Consider the following 20,761-nt stretch of genomic DNA (forward strand, 5'->3'; position numbering starts at 1 on the left):
TACACAAAGTGTATGTGTCCAAAATGCCAAATTTCTAAATACCATAAATAATTGTGCTCTGGAGCAGCTAGTCAAGAAACCAATAAGGAGACACAACACTGGACTTAATACTAAGCAGTACCCAGAATTTTGTCCGAGATGTACAAGTTATTGAATTGATTGGGAAAAGTAAACACAGTGTAATATTCACTCTGTCTATAAGTGGATGGTTGTCAAAAAAAGTCAAATGTGGTCATACTTGACTTCAGAAGAACTTTTAAAAATGAGATTGATGAAAAGAAAGTTGAAAAGGTGAGTCAAGAGAGTTAATTCTTTGCATAGAGCTTGAAGATTATTGAAAACAATAATAGAATTTCAACTAGAATATACATATATACCAGAAAAATATTTATTTGTTTGGGCAATCTATATAGCTACCTTCTCAAAAATGACTCAGGGTGGCACACAATTAAAACAACCAAACATTAAAAAATAATCAAATATAATAGAACATAAAATAAGTTCCACTGAAGGCAATCCAACAATCAAAATAATAATTCTAGATAGATTCACACATCCTCATGACCCAATGCTTGGAGGGAAAACCAGAACTTCAAAGTCTTACATAAGGCTGTCAAGCTCAGGGCCATCTGGATCTCAGGTGAAATGCTATTCTATAGGGCATGCGCAGCAACACAGAAGGCATGTGTGTTGGGTCTCATAAGATGACATTGTTTAAGAGATGAGACCAAGAGCATGCCAACCCTGCCAGATCCTATTGGATAGGTAGAAACAATCAAAGTGAGCTGGTCCCACAAATAACCAGGCCCTATGCCATAAAGTGCTTCAAAGGTGATAATCAGCATCTTAAATTGCATGTAGAAGCCCACAGGCAACCAGTGCAGTTTGCTAAGTAACACTGTTACACGGATATACTAACGTGTGCCTATAACTTGTGTGTATTCTTGAGTAGCTGTAGCTTGTGGGTAGTAATCTTCTGGGTAGCCACATCTGCCACTTGCTCTTCCAACAGGACTCTTGAGTTCAGGAGGACCCTTAGATTGGGGTCACCCCATTCAGCAATAGAAATGGACCCAGATTCACACATCCTCCAGACCCAAGTGGCCTCAAAATTCACAGCCACTCAGTATTGCTGAGGTTGAGTCTGAGTCTATTCCTCCTCCTCCAGTCTCCCAATCCTCTAGACACTTAGTCAGAAACTTGATGGCATAACTTGGGCAGCCAGAAGCTGAGTTAATTATCAGCATAATCAGTATGCTGATGATACCTAATCTCATGCCAGCAGATGATGTCACCCCACAGCCTAATGTTGATGTTAAACCGAAGCAGGGAGGGAACGGAATCCTGAGATAACCCACAAAACAAGGCTTGAGGGCTGGACCTCTCCCCCATATTAAACTGCATGGAACTAGCCCTCAAGGAAGGAGGAGAACCACCACATCATGCCCCTCAATTACCTGAACTGGTCCAGAAGGGTACCATGACTGATGGTACTGAAGACTGCCAAGAGATCAAGGAGGGCCAGGATGGATGCACTGTCTCTATCCCAGTCCTGCCACAGATAATCCACAAGAGTGATCAATCCTGTCTTGGGACTGTGCTTAGTACTGTGCCTTGCTCGAAACCTGACTGAAAAGGGTCCAGGTAATCCAAATTCCATATTCAAATTTGGAAACTGACTAGGGAAGGCCACTGGATAAAACGTGTGCTAAAGGAAGATAGGAAAATAGCAGAGAAACTGAATGATTTGTTTCAGTCTTCACTGCTGAGGATATAGGATGGATGCCAATATCTAAGCTGGCTTTTTCAAGAGGAAGGTCAAAAATAAAGTGACATGTCAAACAGAAAAAATAAAAATAAAAAAGTCCTGGGTCTAGATGATAACTACCCAGAAGTTCTTAAAAATGTTAAATATGAAATTGTTAATCTTTTCACAGAACTATGAAACTTCTCTTTAATTTTGGGATCTCTTCTTTGGGAAATAGCCATTGTGACCTTTAATTTTAAAAAGGGATCAAAGGATGATAAAGGAAGCTATAGGCTGCTGAGCTTAGGATTTATTTTCCACGAAATGATTAAAGTATTATGAAAGAAAAAAAATAAGGAAATACAATGTAGAACAAACATTACTGAAAAAGAATCGACATAGCTTTGTAGACTTTTTTGAGAGCACCAACAAACATGTAAACAAGGGTGATCTAATACCTATTGTACACCTGGACCTTCAAAGGCCCATAGCAAGTTATTTCCTAAAGTCTCCTGATAAGCTTAGCTGCTCTGAGATAAGGGGGACAGGTGGATTGGTAACTAGTTAAAAAATAGGAAACTACAAGTAGGAATAAATAGGCAATTGTCATGTTGGCAACATGTGCAAAAAAAGATCATTCAGGTAAGAATATTAGGAGTATTAGGACTCTCAATAAAAATAGACATGATTTGGATTTCAAAGAGTTTGGCTACTAAGGTTTTTAAAGTAGACATACTACCAAAGACTTTTCAGATCATAATCCTGTGAGTTTGGTTTATAAAAGGAAATCTAGTTCTTTTAGATGGAGACTAAATGAAATGTTGCTACAGAAAGAAAGAATAGTGGAAGATTGCAAAAAGAAATTAAAAGAATTTTTTGAAAATAATTCAGTTAAAAGTACTGATTTAAGAATGGTTTGGGATGCAAATAAAGCTTTTATTAGAGGTTATTTTATACAACATAATAGTGAACTCAAAAAGAAGTGTCAAGAGAAAACACAAACTATTTTGGATGAGATAAAGAGAAAAGAAAAAGAATTAAAGAAATTTCCAGAGAAGATAAGTATTTCTCAACAAATTAAGCTTTTACAACAACAGTTATCTATGTTAACGGTAAGAGAAATGGAAATAAAAATAAACTATGTAAAACAAACAAACCAGGGAAGTGGTTGGCATATAAATTATGAAAAGAAAAAGAAAATGAAATTGAAATTGAAATTACAAGAGGGAGTTACTGTATTAATGGATAGCACGGCTATACAAAAAGCATTTTATCAATATTATTCCAACTTGTATAAAGGAAGTGACAAAGAGAAGGAGAAAATAGATGAATATCTAAAGAAACAAAAATTACTAAGGATTACAGAGGAACAGAGACAGATTATGAATGGACCTATAACAATAAGGGAAGTTTCTGAAGTTATAAAAAAGATTAAACCAGGAAAGGTGCCTGGACCAGATGGGTTATTCGATTTTTATTATAAATATTTTTAGGATGAACTTTTACCACCTTTACAAAATACAATGAATTCTATCTTACAGGGAGGAAAGATGCCAGAGAGTTAGAAAGAGGCCAATATAGTACTAATACCAAAAGAAGGACAAGATTTGACTTTAAAAAGAAACTGTAAGCTGATATCATTATTGAATGACTACAGGTTGTTTACAACAATTCTAGTTGATAGACTGAAAATAGTTTTGCAAGAATTTATTCATGAGGATCAGTGTGGGTTTTTACCTAAAGGACAATGTTAGAAATATGTTGGACATTTTGGAATATTTGGAGCAACATAATGAAAAACAAGCCACAATGATTTTCTTAGGTGCAGAAACACCTTTGACAATTTGAATTAGGCGTTCTTGTTCAAAGTTTTGAAGGTTTTGGAAGATATGAACTTTGAAGAGAACTTTATAAAATAGGTAAGATCAATTTACACTTCACAGAAAGCACAACTAATTTTTAATGGAAATCCAACAAAGCCTTGTGAGATACAAAAAGGAACAAGACAGGGATGCCCACTTGCTTCAGTCACCATGTATAAAAACAAAGTTCCATTACTTTTTTCCAGCTGTTTGTCCATCAATCCCAAAAGAAAAGTTTCAATTGTACATTAATATTTAAGATCCTCTGAATTAGTATATATATTTGTATCCAAAACTTTCTAGCTTTTTTACATATCCACCAAACATGATAAAATGTCCTTTCATGCTATTCACATTTCCAACATAGATTTGAGGTATCTTTATACATTCTAGACAATTTCTCTGGTGACATATATGAACAATACCTAATTTTATAAAAATTATCTTTAAGATTATAACAATATTTCTGTCCCATTAGATCTGGCAGAGAGGGCATGCTTCAGGTCCCATACGCTAGGGACTTACACTTGGCGGGTTCCAGGAGGCTGGTCTTCTCTGCTATGGTGCTCGCCTTACGGAACATTCTCCTCCCTGAAGTGAGGTTAACTCCATCCCTGTTAATGTTCCCTAAGTCTCTCAAGATTTGGCTTTGTCATCAGGCCTGGGGGTCCCAGGGGACTGGGGATATTTTAAAATGGCTCTCTCATTGTGTTTAATTTACTTTCTTTACCAAAATTTTTAGCCCATTTTATCATACATTCTTTCACTTGTTCTTCTGTTTCAAATTTCAATAAAAGTTTATACGTTTTGACAATTACATATTCAACATTTGTACACAGTCCTATTTCAAACTCAGTCTTACAATGTTTAAAACCATAAATTCTTTTGTCTACTTTAAACCTTTCTAATAATTATATATAAGAAAACCATTGACAAGTATTCACCCTGATACCAGATCTTCCCTTGATTCTATTTCACATTCCCCTTGAAAAGATTCTAATATCTCATGATAAGTTAACCATCTGTGTTTACTTATCATTTCTCATCTATAAAATGCTTCTTGTGCTGAGAGCCACGAAGGTGTTTTTGGGTACAACCTGGCTTTGTATCTATTCCATATTCTCAATATGGCACGTTTGACATAATGATTTTTAAAATCTACATTAACCTTAGCTTTGTCATGCCACAAATATCTATGCCACCCAAATCTCAGATTGTGTCCTTCTAACTCCAAAAGCCTTCTATTTCTCAGGAACACCCACTCTTTCATCCAAACTAAACAACAGGCTGCAAAATATAATTTCAAATCGGGTAAACCCAATCATCCTCTTTCCTTTGCATCTTGTAACTTCTTATATTTAACTCATGGGAGCAGGACTCTTTTTATTTTCTTATATGATACTTCAACAATACTCAATAGCAAAAAGAAATTCAGTATTCAGATCAATTCTTTTCTGCCAACTCAAGTATTTCTAGAAATGTCAGTTGTGATACAGTGAAGTTTTCTTTTAAAAGAGCAAGAATGTCTAGTCCAAGCAAGGAAGAATGAATTAAAGTTGGGGGTTGGTCTTCCTTAGAGAAGATCTTAAATGTAAGCGGCAAAATGCCTATTGTGACCTGTAAATACTTACTGAACAACAGAATACTTGCTGGAGGTGAAGTCATATCTTGGGCCATAAATGAAGGGAACCCGGAAATAAAAGAGCAGGTAGATGAGCAGAGGCCCAGCATACTCTGTGAGGAATACCTGACAGAACAAAATCAGAATGAGGAAGGGCAAAAGGATTTCACAAGGGAACATTTTCCTGAGGAGAAATGAAATACACTCACAGTCACCCAGCTGATTTGTGCTCCTAAGTCCCGGAAATATAGTGTTGCTGTTGTACCAACCGGCAAATTCTGAAGGATATCTTCATCTTTCAAAGACTTTCCTTCTAGAAGAAAGAGAAGTCACACTGAAACTCTGGGAGACTCAGGACCTTGACAGAACATCAAATGTCACAGTTGCTTGTTTGGTTACACAACAGAGAAGAAATTGTTAGCCTGACATCCTGAAGGAAACATCTGCATGGTAACCTCCAAGATGAAGGATGCTTAGTTATCTTCTCACCTTATTCATAAAATCAAACTATTAGCAATGACCACTTTGTGGGCAAAGAACCTTTCAAAGAGGCCCTTCCTGTGAATTCCCAAGGCACAAAACGTTCATACTGATTGTATTCTCTAATACAATCTCATTCAAGTAAGGTACTAGCCTATGTTTTGTTCTATTCCTTATCTTCTTACCAAAAAATGTTATCCTGAAGGAGAGGAAGTCAAGTATTAGGATATTTTATAATACATCAACTTACTGGGATCTAGTCGCAGGGACTGCCGGGCTGGATACCACTGAGGGTCTAAGAAAAGAAAAATAAAGTTATCTTGTAATGAGTCAGAATACAGCTAAACCATTAGCACCATCCGCTGGCAGCATTCAAGAGCAATCTTGAGATGTGAAGGCTGACAAAAAATTCTTTGCTCCAGAGTTTTCATGGGAAAGAGAAATAAAAAAACTAGTGAAAAATTTCTCATTCTGGATCAATGAGTAAAATTTCCAAATAGTGTGTTATAGTACAATCTATATAAAGGTCCCCACATGACTAATAGGACTTATTTAGAAGTAGTTGGGTATCTGACTAAAACTATAGCTGTTATTATTTCTTTAAATGTTTTATACAAGTTTAGACAGATAACCTGCATGGCCATATGACAGTTGAAGCCCAACACATCTGGAGGGACTAGAAAATTGATGAAACCACATTCAAATTTTAGATCCTCTCATCTGCTTCAGATTCCTTTACATTCTACAGCAAGTAAAAGTAACTGGTCAAGAAACAAGCCAGCATAGGGGGGAAAAGCTTAATCTGGACAATTTTTCTACTTTCTTAAGTCCATAAAGGGGGGGGGGGAAGGAAAATTAATAAGCTGAAGCCACTGATCTTTGAACAATGATTCTAATCAAAGAAAAATAAGGTCGTTGTATTTTCAAAGATGTACTATTTAAGTGACATAACAAAGGTTTTCAATAGCTAATTTTATTAATAAAGCAAGGCTTTCTGCACTTTCAGTACTGAAATCCATCACAAAGAGATATGATAAACAACAAAGATGATGTTTTTCTATACATACGAGACTTAGTAAAGAGAGTCTTGATTTCGGCTATGGTAGCATTGGGCTCTACCTGAAAAGGAAACACACAAGAAGGATCAGAAAACCAAAGGACACTATTCTGCATAATCAAGTAAGGCCTCTTTGATTCAAGCACTTTCTATCCTGACAAACAGGCAAGAAGAACAACAAAAACGCCTCAGACACAAGAAATGCATATTCAAATTATGCCTAAACTGGAAATATACTACCAGCTAACACCAGTGTGTTAAGCAAAACAACACCAGATGAGTCAATTAGAAAATTAAAAAGCTGTGGTGGAACAACATGCTCCCAGCAGCCCAGAAACACTGCTAGAGATAACAAATTAGAAATGTGCAGGCAAGAATTTATTACATCTAGTAGAATAGTGCAAGAACAATCTTGGGTGCCCCAAGAAAGGCGCATATAACACCGTTACTACATGGGCTGCATTGGGTCCCAGTCTGCTTCTGGGTCCAATTCGAAGTGTTGGTTATTACCTTTAAAGCCCTACATAGCATGGGTCCAGGTTATCTGAGGGACCGTCTTACCCACGTCACATCAACCTGTCCCACCCGGTCAGGCAGAGAGAGCATGTTGCGGGTCCCGTCAGTGAGAGAATGTCAACTGGCGGGGCCCAGGAGGAGAGCCTTCTCTGCTGTTGCCCCCGCCCTTCGGAATATTCTCCCCCCAGAGGTGCAGCAGGCCCTCCCAGCTTTCCAGAAAGGATTAAACACCTGGCTCTGCTAGCTTTCGTGGGGTGAGAAGAATTTTACCCAATCCTAGGGGTGGCTGGTGCCTTGATGATGCTCTGCAAGTTACTGCCAATTTTAACATCTATCCTTGGATTATATTTATTTTCTATTTATTTAGGATTATTTTATATTGTAATTTTAATTGATTTTAACTGCTTTGTAAACCACCCAGAGTTATTTTTTAACAAGATGGGCGGTGAAAAATTTGATATATAAATAAATAAAAACAAATAAATAAATAAATATTTTGGATTCAATCCAGTTAAAGTGTTTTGGAACATACAGGATCATGTATGTTCTCTGTGCATTTGAATCTCTTTCTAGGGCTGTATGGCTGCTACAGAAGTTTCCCCACCACAGCTATGCAATCCTGGAAAAAAACCCATTGTCACTTTACTAAGTTACAAATATCTGCTGCATTCATGTTCCCACAAGTTTCAAAGCAAATCCAAAGCAATGCCTAGCCTCTGGTTAATAGGTGTCTGTAGGCAGAGGTAATAATCCCATTATGTTGTTCACAATCACTGTTGTAAGAATGCAACATTAAGGTTGTGTTAGATATTTTGTTCTTCCTTTCTTAGTAACTTTGTTGCTATTATTTTGCACAGTCATTTTATTTGTTGTTGTTGTTGTTTAGTCGTTAAGTCGTGTCCGACTCTCCGTGACCCCATGAACCATACTGCGCCAGGCCTTCCGGTCCTTCACTGCCTCCCTGAGTTTGCTCAGTTTCATGCTCATTGCTTCAGTGATGCTATCTAACCATCTCATCCTCTGCCGTCCTCTTCTCCTTTTGCCTTCAATCTTTCCCAGCATCAGGGTCTTTTCCAAAGAGTCCTCTCTTCGCATTAGGTGACCAAAGTATCTGAGCTTGAGCTTCATTATCGATCCTTCCAATGAGCAATCAGGGTTGATTTCCTTTAAGATTGACTGGTTTGACCTCCTAGCAGTCCAGGGGACTCTCAAGAGTCTTCTCCAGCACCACAGTTCAAAGGCATCAATTCTTCGGCGCTCCGCCTTCTTTATGGTCCAGCTCTCACAGCCATACATTACTACTGGAAAAACCATAGCTTTGACTATGCGGATCTTTGTCGGCAAGGTGACGTCTCTGCTTTTTAATATGCTATCTAGGCTTGCCATAGCTTTCCTCCCAAGGAGCAAGCGTCTTTTAATTTCATGGCTGCAGTCTCCATCTGCGGTGATCTTGGAGCCCAAATAAATGAAGTCTGTTACTGCTTCCATTTCTACCCCTTCTATTTGCCAGGAATTGATGGGTCCAGATGCCATGATCTTAGTTTTTTTAATGTTGAGTTTCAAACCAGCTTTCGCACTCTCCTCTTTCACCCTCATCAAGAGGCTCTTTAGTTCTTCTTCACTTTCTGCCATTAGGGTGGTATCGTCTGCATATCTGAGGTTGTTGATGATTCTCCCTGCAATCTTAATTCCGGCTTGTGATTCTTCCAGCCTGGCATTTCTCATGATGTACTCTGCATATAGGTTAAATAAGCAGGGTGACAGTATACAGCCTTGTCGTACACCTTTCCCTATTTTGAACCAATCGGTTGTTCCGTGACTGGTTCTAACTGTTGCTTCTTGGCCTGCATACAGATTTCTCAGGAGACAGGTAAGGTGGTCTGGTACTCCCATCTCTTTAAGAATTTGCCACAGTTTGTTGTGATCCACACAATCAAAGGCTTTTGCATAGTCAATGAAGCAGAAGTAGATATTTTTCTGGAACTCTCGTGCTTTCTCCATGATCCAGCGAATGTTGGCGATTTGATCTCTAGTTCCTCTGCCTCTTCGAAACCCAGCTTGTACATCCGGTAGTTCTTGGTTCATGTATTGCTGAAGCCTAGCTTGTAGGATTTTGAGCATAACCTTGCTAGCATGTGAAATGAGTGCAATTGTGCGATAGTTTGAGCATTCTTTGGCATTGCCCTTCTTTGGAATTGGAACATAAACTGACCTTTTCCAATCCCGTGGCCACTGTTGCGTTTTCCAAACTTGCTGGCATATTGAGTGCAGCACTTTAACACCATCGTCTTTTAGTATTTTAAATAACTCAGCTGGAATACTGTCATCTCCACTAGCTTTGTTGTTAGCAATGCTTCCTAAGGCCCACTTGACTTCACTCTCTAGGATGTCTGGCTCAAGGTCAGCGATCACACCAGCGTGGACATCAGGGACATTAAGATCTTTCTTGTATAGTTCTTCTGTGTATTCTTGCCACCTCTTCTTAATCTCTTCTGCTTCTGTTAGCTCCCTGCCTTTTTTGTCCTTTATCATGCCCATCTTTGCACTAAACGTTCCTTTCATATCTCCAATTTTCTTGAAGAGATCTCTAGTCTTCCCCATTCTATTGTTTTCCTCAATTTCTTTGCATTGTTCATTTAAGAAGGCCTTCTTATCTCTCCTTGCTATTCTCTGGAAATCTGCATTCAGTTGCTTATATCTTTCCCTTTCACCCTTGCTTTTCGCATTCCTTCTTTCCACAGCTATTTGTAAAGCCTCATCAGACAGCCATTTTGCTTTCTTGCATTTCTTTTTCTTTGGGATGGTTTTAGTTGCTGCCTCCTGTACAATGTTACGGACCTCCGTCCATAGTTCTTCAGGCACTCTGTCTACCAAATCTAATCCTCTAAATCTATTCATCACCTTCACTGTGTACTCACAAGGAATATGATCTAAGTCATACCTGAGTGGTCTAGTGGTTTTCCCTACATTCTTCAATTTAAGCCTAAATTTTGCAGTAAGAAGCTCATGATCTGAGCCACAGTCAGCTCCTGGTCTTGTTTTTGCTATCTGTATAGAGCTTCTCCATCTTTGGCTGCAAAGTATGTAATCAATCTGGTTTCGGTATTGACCATCTGGTGATGTCCATGTGTAGAGTCGTCTCTTGTGTTGTTGGAAAAGAGTGTTTGCTATGACTAGCTTGTTCTCTTGACAGAACTCTATTAGCCTTTGCCCTGCTTCATTTTGTACTCCAAGGCCAAACTTGCCTGTTATTCCGATTACTCCTTGACTTCCTACTTTAGCATTCCAATCCCCTATGATGAAAAGGACATCTTTTTTTGGTGCTAGTTCTAGAAGATGTTGTAGGTCTTCATAGAAGCGGTCAACCTCAGCTTCTTCAGCATCAGTGGTTGGGGCATAGACTTGGATGACTGTGATATTGAATGGTTTGCCTTGGATACGCACTGAGATCATTCTGTCGTTTTTGAGGTTGTACCCCATTACTGCCTTTCCGACTCTCTTATTGACTATGATTGCAACTCCATTTCTTCTAAGGGTTTCTTGCCCACAGTAGTAGATATAATGGTCACCCGAATTAAATTCACCCATTCCCGTCCATTTCAGTTCGCTGATTCCCAAGATGTCGATGTTCAGTCTTGTCATCTCATGCTTGACCACATCCAGCTTGCCTTGGTTCATAGATCTTACATTCCAGGTACCTATACAATATTGTTCTTTGCAGCATCGGACCTTCTTTTCGCTTCCAGATACATCCACAGCTGAACGTCCTTTCGGCTTTGGCCCAGCCGCTTCACTCTTTCTGGAGCTACTTGGAATTGCCCTCCGCTCTTCCCCAGTAGCATATTGGACACCTTCCGACCTGAGGGGCTCATCTTCCGGCGTCATATCTTTTAGCCTTTTAACATTGTCCATGGGGTTTTCTTGGCAAGGATACTGGAGTGGGTTGCCATTTCCTTCTCCAGTGGACCACATTTTGTCAGAACTCTCTGTCATGACCTGTCCGTCTTGGGTGGCCCTGCACGGTATAGCTCATGGCTTCACTGAGTTACGCAAGCCCCTTCGCCACGACAAGGCAGTGATCCATGAAGGGGAGTCATTTTATTATATCTATTTAATCTTTTTACACTAAAGAGGGAATGTAAGCTGGTTCTCTTCTACTTTGGAAGGCTATTTATATCATCCAGAATAGTTTGGGATGAAATGAATCAATAGTCAAAGGATACTGAAACTGACTTATTAAAGCAACACTAATGTCAACAATACTGACTGTCCAATGCAATTTGGAGGCTACAGACAGTATTCTTTACAGTGCAGTAGCACACTCATAAAATTTACAAATCAGCAAAGCAGCTTTATTGCAACTAAGAGCCTTCTCATGTAATAAACACGCCTAGCACATCAGGGTTAGAGTATGTTAATCAATCATCATCATCATCATCATCATCATCATCACTAATATATTTTTATCCTGCCTTTAATATATATAAATATTTTGGTCAAATCAAGGTGGTGAACATACCTAATACTCCTGCCTCCTATTTTTCTCCACAACATGTATATCGATATTAATATACTGATACAGAATTCATTAATGCCAGTATATAACAGTGTGATGAGCTCAAAGAAGACACAAGAAGTTCTCAAAACAGCAAATGGTTCCTACTGTATATGAATTTTCCTTTGATAAAAAAAATACCAGGAGATATCAGAAAGGTCCCAAGGTGGGGCTAGCTAAACTTCAATGAATTGGTCAAGTCTTGCTGGAAGTTATAAAAATGTCGGGAACCGTAGTTCTTGGAAGTCATAATATACATGGGTATTCGCTGTTTGATTTTCTAGAATTCAAACCTAGCCCCACAAAGAAAGATATGCATGGGAAGGTGAAGGTATCAGTGGTGTTTTAGTTCAGAAAGTGAACCACAAAAGTTGTAAATCTGCATTTGTTTCTATGTGCCTGAATCTCTGGATATCTACCTATCTACCTACCTACCTACCTACCTACACTAGCCAATGTGACATAATTGATAGCAGGATCAAAGACTAGGCACTAAAACAAAGCAAAGAGTGAGAATGTTCATGGTTAATAGAGGCTGGGAAAACCTCTGCACAAACTAGGCACTCTTCCAAAAAGTCTGAGAAAAGACAAATACATATTTTATCAGTAAAGGGCACTTTGAGAGCCAGTTTGGTCTATGGTTAAGGCACCAGGCTAGAAACCAGGAGACTCTGAGTTCTAGTCCCACCTTAGGCACAAAGCCAGCTGGGCAACTTTGGGCAAGTCACACTCTCTCAACCCTAGGAAGAAGAAGCGAAGGGCAAACCACTTTTGAAAATGTTGCCAAGAAAACTTTAAAGAATTTTCCAGGCAGTCACCAGAAGTCAAGAGTCAAAGCCAGTGCACAAACACACACAAAAGAGCACTACTAGAATGTATACTTTACAATGGGAAAGGTGGTACATGATTGCCAGTCTCTAACTGAGAAAGTAGGACATTACAATGGATGACATTACTAGTAAAGTGGCAGGGCTGAGCTTATTGGGTGAAAAATGGAGTATCTCCATCCTCTCCCAATCCTTTCATCTGGATTTGGGTATAATTGCTGCTGCCACCACCTATCTTCCAGGGGGACGTCTTTACCTGGTATCATCTCCTTTAAACCTGATATGTGAGAGAGACAGAATCCCTGCAGCTTATGGACTTAGTTCAAAAAGATGATAAAAATGAAATAAATTACACAGTGCCATTTTATTATTTATTATTTATTTTATTAAACCAATTTATATAGCTGCCCATCTCACCACAGGCAATTCTGGGTGGCGTACAACAAAGATAAAAATTTTCTGGCTCTTATAACTTTAAGACATACGACTATGAAAGTCAGTCCAATTCCTCCTTTGGAGATAGATTAATCCCATCTGCAATAAATGAAATAACTTTACTGGATAAAAAAGGAAAAGAGGGGAAAAAAAGCTTTTTAGCTTTAAGTAGTCATAGCTAAAAATATTCAGTGGCAGAGGAGATAAAATGCAGAGCTGATCCAAACACAGATACCACCTGAAAAGGACCCATAGAACACTATAAAGGACATTTTAATACTGTTGACAAACACATAATGATAGATCTGCTAATAATAAGGTAGCAACTCTGATATAAAGGCATACAAGTTCCACAAAAACACAACATTTATTGAGCATTTGCAATTCATCTTAGGAAGAAGAGATACCAGGGAGCGTAAAGCTTACATGTCTATACATGTTCTCAAATGGCTGGATCTTTTTATTGATCTTTCCTGATATAACTGATGCCTGAAATACATTTTCCTTTGTCTCAGTTATTTTTAGATCCCTCCCCCAGATATTCCCTAAGGATTCCAGTCAAGTAATTTCTGAGGCTGCACTTCCCAGCCTTGATTCCCAGCTTTTCTATCTTGTTTCAAATGCCAAAAGATTTTTCTATTTAGTAGAAAGAGAGGAGTCTGGAGGTAATCTAGTTGTGCATATAAGCCCTCATTTAGCGACCACAACTGGGGCCAGCAGCTCTGTTGTTAAGCAACCGTGACTGTGCTTTCCTTTTCCCCACTCCCCTGCACTTTGGAATGCTCACCCTGGCACTGGGATAATTAGCAAGAAGGGAATTAATGTTTGTATTACGTTCATTGGAGAGGAAAGGAGTAAGCAGGCACACAATGGGGAATACATGAAGCACACTCGGGTGCTGCTGCCACTGCACTCTTTTCAATGTGTATCCACCATTGTGTGCCTGTTTACTCTCTTGTAATCTTTTGTAATTCCTTCTTCTCCAATCTCTCTGCAAGGGTGGGGCGGAAGAAAAACAATAGGTCAGGTACAAGACAATGAGTACTGACTGTACTGTAATGGCAATCATGTGACTGAAGGACACTGCGAAGGTCATAAATGTAGGCATTGGTTGTAAAGTTATTTTTCAGCACCACTGTAACTTCAAATGGTCACTGAATGAGGCAGTCACTAAGTGAAGACTACCTTACTTTCAATGTATTAATCTACTGTGGAAGATAAGCCAAGTCTGCAAACTATTAAAAAGGGCTAGAAGTTTTTTGTGGACTGGAATATTATCAAACACAGTGCTTTTCACTTGGTAATATGTATGAGTAGTTTGAGGCAACTCTATGGAAAGTAGGAAAGTTGCAAGATGAGTTAATTGCAGCCAGATAGTAAACCAGTCTGTAGCAATAAACCCTGACTGTTGCCCAGCACCACAACAGTTTGGCAAAATAAAATATGCTATCTACCACTGTATGGCTAGTGAAACTAAAACAGAAGAAAAGCCAAATTAAAAAGAAGAGGCAACTGATGATACCACTTGTGAAATGGTTACTGTGAATAGCCTTGGAAGAGATCCATCTAGTTGGGATAAAATAGTCACTGTTTTTTTCTTGGAGGAGAAATTTCTGAGGAAGAGACTGGAGAAAAACGTCCTCTGAACCTGAATAAAACCAAGAGTGCTATTAACAACATACAATTATCAAATATTTCAAATATACTGAATGATAATGTAGAGTTTTATAAGTTGTTGGAGGCACTGACAAGTGCTGAATCAACAACAGAAGTAGATAAAACTATTGTATATTTGTTTTGACAGTAGCAGCCATGAGGACATACTTTCCTGAGCCCATGGATTGGGAAAAAAGAGGTGCTTACACCCAAAGACTCCAGGGGCAAATGCAGAGTATTTGTTTATAGCTAGCACACAGACTTGCAGGGAGTGAAATTTGCAGAGCAGAAGATAATTCAAGGGAGTCTGGGGAGAGAAAGGGCTTTGTTATGGGGCAATTGATAAACATGCAAAGTGATCTGCATAGCCAGTGTTTCTCCCTCTCCTCCCCCCACACTTCCAGTGGACAAAATGACACTTCATGGAAGCAGGAATTGCTAGAAGAAAGATACTTTATTGGGTTACTATGGGCAGAGGGCCAAAGAGGAAACATATGGTTTGTACAGAGAGAAATGAGAAGGAAAAGAATTCCTGAAAGTCTGGTGAGGACTCTACACACTTCCTACTCCTTCCTCCTGCCAGAAGAAACAACAACAGAATGGGTGGGAAAGATTATTAGGAGGGTTTAATTTCTTTTCACATTCATCCCCAAACCACCAAAAATATTTCATTTTTCTTTCAAGCAATGAAGCAATGTTGGAAAAAAACATTGAAAAAGAATAAAAAATAGGTAAAGGCCCTCTGATTCAATTCAAACTTTTAATATCAGAACTATGGATACTTTGGGTGCAGTGCAAAAATACCAAACAATGAAATAGGAAAATTAACAACATAACTTAAGGGTACAATGATTGTGAAAAAGAGTGCCTAACTGCAGTATGGGCATTAGACATACAGTGGAACCTCGGGTTACGAACGCTTCTGTTCACGAACTTTTCGGGTGACGACCAGCTCCGGCCGCAAAATTTTGCTTCGGTTCGCGAACTCCGCCTCGGGTTACGAACAGGATCCGCGGCCATTTTCCCTCCCGTGACCCGGTCCGTGGCCATTTTCCCGCCCATGACACGTGGTCCGCGGCCATTTTCCGCCCCTGACACGTGGTCCGCGGCCATTTTTCCACCCCTGACACGTGGTCCGTGGCCATTTTTCCACCCGACACGTGATCCGCGGCCATTTTTCCACCCCTGACACGTGATCCGCGGCCATTTTCCACCCCTGACACGTGGTCGTAGGGAGGGGGACTCTCCCTCCAAGCAACAGCCGCCTCCCTGTCCTCCACGCCAGAACAGATTAACGGTAATTATATTGAACCTTATGGGAAAATTTGCTTCGGGTCGCGACCAATTTGGGTCGCGACCAGAGTCACGGAACGAATTAAGTTCGTAAACCGAGGTTCCACTGTATTTTTAAGTGCATATTGGAAAAGATTTCTTAAATGTTCCTTTTAAATATATCTTTTCTGGGGTGAAAATGTTCCATATAAGTAATGAACAATTAGCAAAATGAGGAACTTTGTGTAGTTCTCATAGAACAGGAATAATTGTGAACAGAGACCATTCATTCACTCAATTCATTTATTCTGCTTGAGTCCAATATGGAAGCCCAACAAAAGGAGTGGAAGACAAAAGAAACAATGTAGTCAAAAGAAGTTTATTTTATCGATGGGAAAAGATAGTTATAAAAAGACAGAAAACAAACAAATTGGCTTGAGTGCATTCCTTTGCAAAGGAGGGTATTCAGCTGGAGAGGCAGAATGATGGGCTTTTAAACAAGTATTTTTACATTTAGAGGAAATGAGTATACAGATTTGTAAAAAAAAAAAAATTACATACTATATTCATAGTGTAATTTGAATCCCATGATTGAAACCTTAAAACAGCCTCTGTTATCTTTTAGATATTTTCATTAAATAAAATGAAAACCTGTATTATATATTTTATATATATATCTAACATCAATGGATGGGGAGCATGCGTTGTTTGTTTTGCATGGACCCACTTTTGGAAATTGCATTGATGGCTGTTGGAAGTAAATTATTCTTCACATTGTTATGTATTGATAAAATTGTTCTACAGCAGGGGAAAAGGGTAAACATTCCTCAATCTCTTCTTAAAATATGTTCATGCTTTTAAAGAGGACATTGAGGAGTTGATGACATACATACCTGGGATGTGTATGGGTGCTGCTTATTGTTGTTTTGCTGTTATTATTAAGTTGAAAGTATTTTGAAAACATATATTCATCTTTTTTCTCTTTGGCTGATTTATTGCTACATACCTTTTGTAAGCTCCTTATATTTGCTTGATTAAAGTGACTTAAAAGCACTTGTATAAATTAATCAATAAATAAAATGGGTACAGGAATGTTGTGCTGCAATTCTGTCTTTTTATAATTTTTACCCATTACTTATGCATAGCAACCACACCTTCACACCCAGAAAACAGGTTATCTTATTGATTTGTGTTGCCAAACTACAAAATGGTAAAGTAATTTCAATGTACGGATAAGGAAGACAGTTGCATTTTAGTAAAGAAATCAGTTACTGGGACATAAGACTAGAGTCCAACAACCATACATGGCATACAACAATGTGGAAGAAATTATAATTGTGCTTTACTGATCATGAACACTGTTTGGATGTTACTTTAGTCTCATCTCTATATTTAGTCTTCTTGCTTCCTCAAAGTCAACACAAGAGTCTCATTTGCCTGAAAGGATTAACAATACCCATAGGAATCAAAATGGAAAAGGGCACCATGCTACTACCATCCAGTGCTGACACAAACCTGAACTGCCATGGTTAGTAAATCCTTGGGCCAAAGAAAGAATAATCAAATCTCCCTCTTTGGTGCTCCCAAATCTGTACTTTTTATCACTGTCCTCTCTCCTTTCCCATAAAGCATGTTTCCTACCTTCCCAGTTTATCCCATCCCAGAAAGAATATCTCTTTGATCCACTTTGCACAGAAAAAGGACTGACAATGCAAATATACAGAGCATTTGTAACTAAGGTGTCACCATATTAAGGGTTCAAAATCCTCCCCTCAATCAGATTGGCTAGCACTTCTGGATGGGATATGTCATTCTTTGCAATGACAAATTCCACCCAGCAGGCTTGTGTCTGAAAAGTTTACCTGCCTTACAGATACTTTTGGCACTGTCTTCTTTGAGTTAAGTTCTTTGAGCCAAAATGCACAACTAGCAATTTCATACAAGAGTCTCTGAAATCTTGAATCATTAAGGATTGAAAAATTGGCCAATAGGAAGTTTTCTGTGGATTGTACCTTTAAAAAAAAAAACACACTGAAGTCCAGCTCATTTGTGTTTGCTCAAGCCAACCAGAAATACGCCTAAACAAACAATTAAAGCATTTTGTTTCATTATCTCAAACCAAAAAACCTTCCCATATTTTGGGTGTTCCAATGCACCCAAAATCTGAAGGTGTGTTTAGCTGCAGTGACAAAAGTACAGAGCCAGAAGAATTCTTTGTTCTGGTATATTAACATTAAGTCAGTGATAGTGCAATGATTATGTAAGAATGGAACTGTGATTTAAGATAACAAACTGTTCTGAAAATTTAAAGCCCTGTCTTTCATTTACAGTACTAATCCATCTCCCTGCAGTTAGGGTTCATGCCTTTGTTCCTTACGTAGGATCTGCATACAAAGGTGCCACACCAGCTCTTTCCTTAAAAACTCTACTGGTGGCCATATCATATGCTTATTGTAGTCATGATTCTAGAACTGTTCTATAAAGGCCTTTGATATCAAACACAGGCTAAAAGATGATTAAGACATCCAAATCAGAGACAGATGCTCATGATCTTAGAACAAATTGGAGTTAAAGTGTGTACCACACAACAGCAAAGCAAATATATTTCTTATAATAATTTTGAAACATGCATATTTGCATTTTAATAGCAAAGGTAACATTGATAGATTATGCAATTAACTATAATTTCCTGCACATGAGGATCTCACATGTCACCCTGTTGCCAGGATTGCTAACTGCAGGTCCTGCCTTCATGTATATTTCACTCAAGTTTTTCTCTATGGCAGATTTTAGTAAATAATTTCTTTAAACTTTTCCAGTATGAAAGTGCAATGCTATATTTTTTTAAGACTAAGGCAATTATAAAGCTCTACAATGACAAAAAGCGAACTCCAACTTTACATCCCTCTTCCCAAATTAGGACCCTTACCTTATCCAAGAAGCACAGCTTTTCGCGGGTCTTGGCATCCAGGATCTCCACCTCAAAAAAAAGAACACCCCTTTTAGATTTCTTAGTAGGAAGATGTGGCCCTAAATCATTGTAAGTTCTTTGAAGGGGAGGACACCCCTCTATAGGCAGCAAATTCCCATCCATGCCTCTTCACAAAACAGCAAATCCCCAAAGAATATGTTCAGTCAACAGCCTTGATCTCAATTAGCTTCCTCCCCTATGATCAAGATTTAGATATTGATCATTCCTGATCTATGTGAAAGCTTGAGTCTCAAAACACAGCTCCTGTTGAGATTAAGACTCAAGGCTCAGCCCTTCAAGCAATTCAACTCAGCGAATAGAGGGGCTTCCCTTCTAGTCTGTTCTGTAGGTTGTGTTCCAAGGTGTAAGTTGATAGCACGGGTGGTTGAACCACTACCCTTCTCAGCTAAATATAAAACTGAGCCCAGCAAAAAACTTCTTGCAAGCAGTCTCCTGGCCAGTCAAGTCATACCAGGGAATTTTAAAGCCTTTTCCTTCATTCTGGATCAAAGAGACCATGCCAACCCATTCACATTCAGATTTCACAAGCCATCTTTCTGGGAGGAAAAAGTATTCAAGAAATTGTCCCTTCAACTGCTCATTAATGCAGGGAGTCTGCTTGGTAAAACTAGTAGTTTCTAGGATCTTATCCAGCTCTGACATTAGAGCCTAGAAACTTTCCCTACCCATACAGGGAGACCAGGAGTTCCTGTTGCAGTAAAACAACACAGAAGTATGGAAATCCAAGCAACAACAATCCCTAGGTATTGTTATGAAGGGGAAAATGTGGTCAGGAACAAGGCAGTCAGCTTGTATGACATAATTCTATAGTGGCTTTATGTGTTAGTGATCTGTTTCTGGGCTCAGTTTATGTACTGACACTGTGTTAAAAGCACTTAATGATGTAAGGCATGTAAAAGAAATCTACCACAGATTATTTCTCCATAGCGAAATAACCTAATTCTCCACAATTATCTATTGCAGTATGATGTATGGTAATTTCCATGCAACTTGAATTATTTCTTAGCTCAGAAACTGTACAGAAAAAAGCAGACTTGGCTGGAACTTGTTTACAATAATTATAGATTGTTTGCTTTTTAAAAATAATTTGTAGAATGTTTGACAGAATAGACTGAAATTTGAACGCTTAAACCAGTTCACGTTACTTATATAGGACATAATACAGGTAGTCCTCAACTTACGACCATTCATTTAGCAACTATTTGAAGTTACAACGGCGCTGAAAAAAGTGATTTATGACTGGACCTTGCACTTACAACCATTGCAGCATCCCCCATAGTCACATTACCAAAATTTGGGTGCTTGATAACCAGCATGTATTTATGATGGTTGCAGCATCCCAGGGTCACATGATTGCCACTTGCGACCTTCCCAGCTGGCTTCCAACAAGCAAAATCAATGGACTACTGGATGATTCACTTAACAACCACATTATTCACTTAATGACCACCGCAAAAAATGACACAAAATCAGGATGGTCATATGATGCCTTGCTTAATGACACCACTTAATGATGAATTTTCCGGTCCCTATTGTGATCGTAAGTCAAGGACTACCTGTAACATAAAGGGTTTTTTTTACTTACCTAGTATTTAATAACACTGTTTCAGTGTTTCTACTCAACCTCTGAAATCAGGTTATCATAGATTTTTCTGTCAGTTTTAAGATTGCACAATGGTCTCTCTAGAAAAACCTGTCAAACTCCTTTGCAATATACTTTAAATCATGCTTTGAGAATATT

At 38.6% G+C, this 20,761-nt stretch overlaps 1 protein-coding gene across 4 annotated transcripts in view; it reads right to left on the bottom strand.

Moving 5' to 3' along the window:
* The window catches only part of TECR (trans-2,3-enoyl-CoA reductase), a 58,633-nt gene that overhangs the window by 17,507 nt on the left and 20,365 nt on the right, over positions 1–20,761 (bottom strand). For 2 of the 4 annotated variants that reach the window (XR_015794710.1, XM_025169406.2), the window contains exons 1-5: positions 18,958–19,122; positions 6,778–6,829; positions 5,961–6,005; positions 5,440–5,543; positions 5,241–5,356 (exon numbers count right to left, since the gene is read on the bottom strand). Coding sequence is in view for 3 of the 4 variants with exons in the window: in XM_025169406.2 (XP_025025174.1) it covers positions 5,241–5,356; positions 5,440–5,543; positions 5,961–6,005; positions 6,778–6,829; positions 18,958–19,122 (482 nt within the window). In the remaining variant the exon portion in view is untranslated. Of the gene's footprint in view, positions 1–5,240; positions 5,357–5,439; positions 5,544–5,960; positions 6,006–6,777; positions 6,830–18,957; positions 19,123–20,761 lie in introns of those variants that run through there. The other 2 variants (XM_025169407.2, XM_007432581.4) reach the window with 2 other exon arrangements.

Source organism: Python bivittatus, unplaced genomic scaffold (genome assembly GCF_059951505.1).
Source record: "Python bivittatus isolate LINGU-HERP-01145 unplaced genomic scaffold, Pbiv_v1 ctg000080_np1212, whole genome shotgun sequence".
NCBI lineage: Eukaryota > Metazoa > Chordata > Lepidosauria > Squamata > Pythonidae > Python > Python bivittatus.